The sequence below is a fragment of the Octopus bimaculoides genome, chromosome 16 (genome assembly GCF_001194135.2).
Source record: "Octopus bimaculoides isolate UCB-OBI-ISO-001 chromosome 16, ASM119413v2, whole genome shotgun sequence".
Taxonomy (NCBI): domain Eukaryota; kingdom Metazoa; phylum Mollusca; class Cephalopoda; order Octopoda; family Octopodidae; genus Octopus; species Octopus bimaculoides.
Window position 1 is genome coordinate 37374058 of NC_068996.1, and position 3741 is coordinate 37377798.

Genomic DNA, 3741 nt, shown 5'->3' on the forward strand with positions numbered 1-3741 from the left:
GGCACATAAAAGACACCATTTCGAGCGTGGCCGTTTTTGTGCGGGTGACACGTAAAAGCACCCACTACACTCTCTGAGTGGTTGGCGTTAGGAAGGGCATCCAGCTGTAGAAACTCTGCCAAATTAGACTGGAGCCTGGTGTTGCCATCCGGTTTCACCAGTCCTCAGTCAAATCGTCCAACCCATGCTAGCATGGAAAGCGGACGTTAAACGATGATGATGATGATGATGATGATATATATATATATATATAATTTATATATATGTAATTCATACACACTTTTATGAAGCAGGTTTGTTTCTTTTTCTGTCTACCAGATCCATTCATAAGGCTTTTGTAGGTTTGGAGCCTTATAAGGACACTCATCCAAGAAAAAATATCATCATCATCATCATGGATGAGCTGACAAAACTGTTAACATGCCAGATGAAATGCTTAGCAGCACCTCATCTGTCTTCGTGTTCTGAGTTCAAATTCTGTTGGGGGTCAATAAAATAAATGCCATTTGGGTACTGGAGGCAATATAATTCACTTACCCCTTCGTCTGAAATTGCTGGCCTTGTGCCAAAATCTAAAACCATCATCATCATCATCATCATCATCATCATCATCATCATCATCATCATCTATTAAAGTTCTTGACAAACCATGTTTGTAATTTCATTTTAATTCTCATTGGAATAGGTCTTTTTGTTTCCAGTTATAATGATGAAAATTACAATTTACCATTTATCTTCTATAAATTTAAAGTTTCCCTGCTTATTTAACATATTAATATTGTTTATTTTATTGACTTTGTTATTCAATCATAACTAATCAACTTTATTTGGCTGAAACTGTTTTTCTTTTTATTATACACATGGCCTAGTTAGGCTGTTGCACTCACAATCACTAAACTGTGGGTTCAACTCCCTGACTGGGCAGTGTGTTGTGTTCTTTAGCAAAACACTTCATTTCTTGTTGCTCAAGGCCCCCCCCCCCTTTTCGTTCAGCATGGAATGTTGGCCTGCTCACCTGGCCAGCAGAATGGCATCATTTGAAGGATAAAACAATACAAAAATGCATTGTGACCAGCGTTGTGAAACAACATCTGATAGCCTGGTTGGTCACATGATTATATGATTATGCAATAATAATCTTTGACTGCCAAAATTAATGTTAACTTTAAATTAAATTTTTTTTTTTCTAGTGATGAAGAAATTTTCAAGAATCAAAAGCAGAGATCAGAACAACATATACGTCACTATGAGGTAGGCATTCTTTAAGTGGAATTTCTCTATTCTAATTTCCAAATTGCAAAGATTTTTCTCCTCTAAACAGTAATGTGGTGAAGTGGCAAAGTTGTTCAGGGATTGAACAGAGCAATTTATGTTATTCATTCAACCTCTCTGCATTCCAAATTTAAGTCATACTATGGACAGCTTTACCATTTATCCTTTGATTTAACCCTTTAGTATTTAAACCAGTCATATCTAGCCAAAATAGTCTACCTGCTTTATATTTGAACTGGCCAGATCTGACCTCTTTACCCACCATACAATGTCATTCTAAAAATAATCTATGACATTATTGAAATTTCTAAGCTAGTAGATAATTTTATGATTAATTCAAAACAATGTGAATAAATAGGTATTACATTAGACAAAGTAATCTGATTACTAAAGGGTCTAAAAAAAAAAAAAAAGGAGCAATCCAAAGCAGTTGGTTGGGCAAACTGCAAGAATATCTAGCTAGATGCATTACAATATTGGTTCTGGCTCTTACAGCAGAATTGTTAGCACACCAGACAAAATGCTTCGTCTAACTTTACATTCTAAGTTGAAATTCTGCTGAGGTAAACTTTGCCTTTTATCCTTTCATGGTCAATAAAATAAGTACCAGTTGCATACTGGGATCAATGTAATTGACTAAGACCCTACCCCAAACCTGCTGGCTTGGTGCCAAATTTGAAATCATTATGTTCTTCTTGGGTGGTAGACAATTTGTTACCTAGTATTATATTACCTCTGGTTTGAGGATATTTTTTCCCCTTTGCAGCCACTGCTTTCTCTCCTGATTTAAAAAGATCAAAACAAAAAAATTACATGTCTGTGTATGTAGATATCTCTATCATTATCATCATTGTAATTTAACTTCCTTGTTCCTTTCTGGCATGGGTTGGTTGGTTGGTTTGACAGGACGCTGTGGGTTGCATTATGCTCTAGTGTCTGCTTTGGTATGGTTTCTATGGCCGGATGTCCTTTCTAATGCCAACCATTTTACAGTGTACTGGGTGTTTTTTAATTTGATACCAGTACTAATGATGTTGCCATGCAGCTTGCAAGTCTCCAAAGCCTAAGGACAGAATGAATCAGTAGTTTCTCCAAAGAGATAAATAAGTGGTGATATGGTGTTCTCATGGAACCTTAAATTACTTTGGTAAATAGGAGAGCTGTGAGTGTGTGTAGGGTGGAATTTGCAACAGTGTATGGGTAAGAGATAGAGGAAGTAGAAGTGGGGTAGGCATCATCTGTAAAGGTTTGGTCAGGATGAAAGGTGGATGTAAAAGGCACTGAAACTACCCTGGAGAGTTGTCAGTGTTAGGAAGGGCATCCGGCTGTAAAAACCTTGCCAAAACAAACACAGCCACATAGGGTAGTTTTTTTTACCTGGCCAGCTCCTACAAACCGTTCTTCCCATGCATGCATGGAAGATGGCAGTTAAACAATGATGATGGTGATATATCATCATTATCATTTAACATCCGTGTTCCATGCTAACAAGGGTGGGATGGTACAAGAGCCAGCCAGGAGGAAATGCAAGAAAGAGAAGAGATGTAAATTGGTTTTTTGGGGTAGGGTGAGGGAAAAGTTTTCTTGTTATGTGTGGGTGGAACACCCAGGTCGGGGGCTAGCAGATGGCAATAATAGAGTGAGACAAAACACGTGGGTAGAACACACAGGTCGGAAGCAAGCAGAGAGCAATGATACAGTAGCACCGGGCCAAGAGGACAAGATTGGGGAGTGGGTGGTAATCATAGTACATGAAGTGGGAATGTGAGGAAGAGGTGAGATGTAGAAACGTTGTTTGGTTCGTTGTGATAGAGTGTGTGAGAAGTTTTTACACTGTGCTTCTAGAACTGTTTCACTGATGTGGGCAGGCCTTCTCAAGAACTTCATATCACCAGACATCTCGGTCCATGGTCATTTCATCCAAGAGGTCCAACTTCCTGAGATCAGTCCTTACTACTTCATCCCATGTCTTCCTGGGTCTCCTTCTTCTACGATTACCATCCACTTTCAGTGATCGGCACTTCTTTATGCAGCTGTCCTCATTCATATGCATCACATGTCCAACCCAATGTTGTTGTCTCTCTTGCATGCTACATTAGATTCCTCTTATGCCCAACTTTTCATTTCCCACTTGAGTTATTACTTCCCTTAGCATAACACATGAACAAAATAGCCCATCTTATAGGAACAAGCAGAATAATATTATAGATTTTACTGTTTCCAAATTTCATGGTGCTTATACAGATATTTTGGTTGGATTATATAATTATCGCTTTTACACTTCTTTCTATATTCTGTAACTGTTGAAATTTACTTTTCTACTGTAGGCACAAGGTCTGAAATTTTTGTGGGGAAGGGGTCAGTCAATTAGATCGATCCCAGTATGCAACTGGTACTTAATTTATCGACCCCGAAAGGATAAAATGCAAAGTCGACCTTGGCAAAATTTGAACTCAGAACGTAAAGACA

General features: G+C 38.2%; 2 protein-coding genes across 2 annotated transcripts in view; one reads left to right on the forward strand and one right to left on the reverse strand.

Annotated features, from left to right (window-relative positions):
- Nucleotides 1–3741, reverse strand: part of LOC106867811 (synergin gamma) — a 269410-nt gene that overhangs the window by 112876 nt on the left and 152793 nt on the right. The gene's annotated exons all lie outside the window — the stretch shown is intronic.
- The window catches only part of LOC106867813 (inner centromere protein A), a 54057-nt gene that overhangs the window by 27256 nt on the left and 23060 nt on the right, over nt 1–3741 (forward strand). The window contains exon 5 of the mRNA XM_014912836.2: nt 1191–1251. Within this exon, the coding sequence (XP_014768322.1) occupies nt 1191–1251 (61 nt within the window). The remainder of the gene's footprint in view (nt 1–1190; nt 1252–3741) is intronic.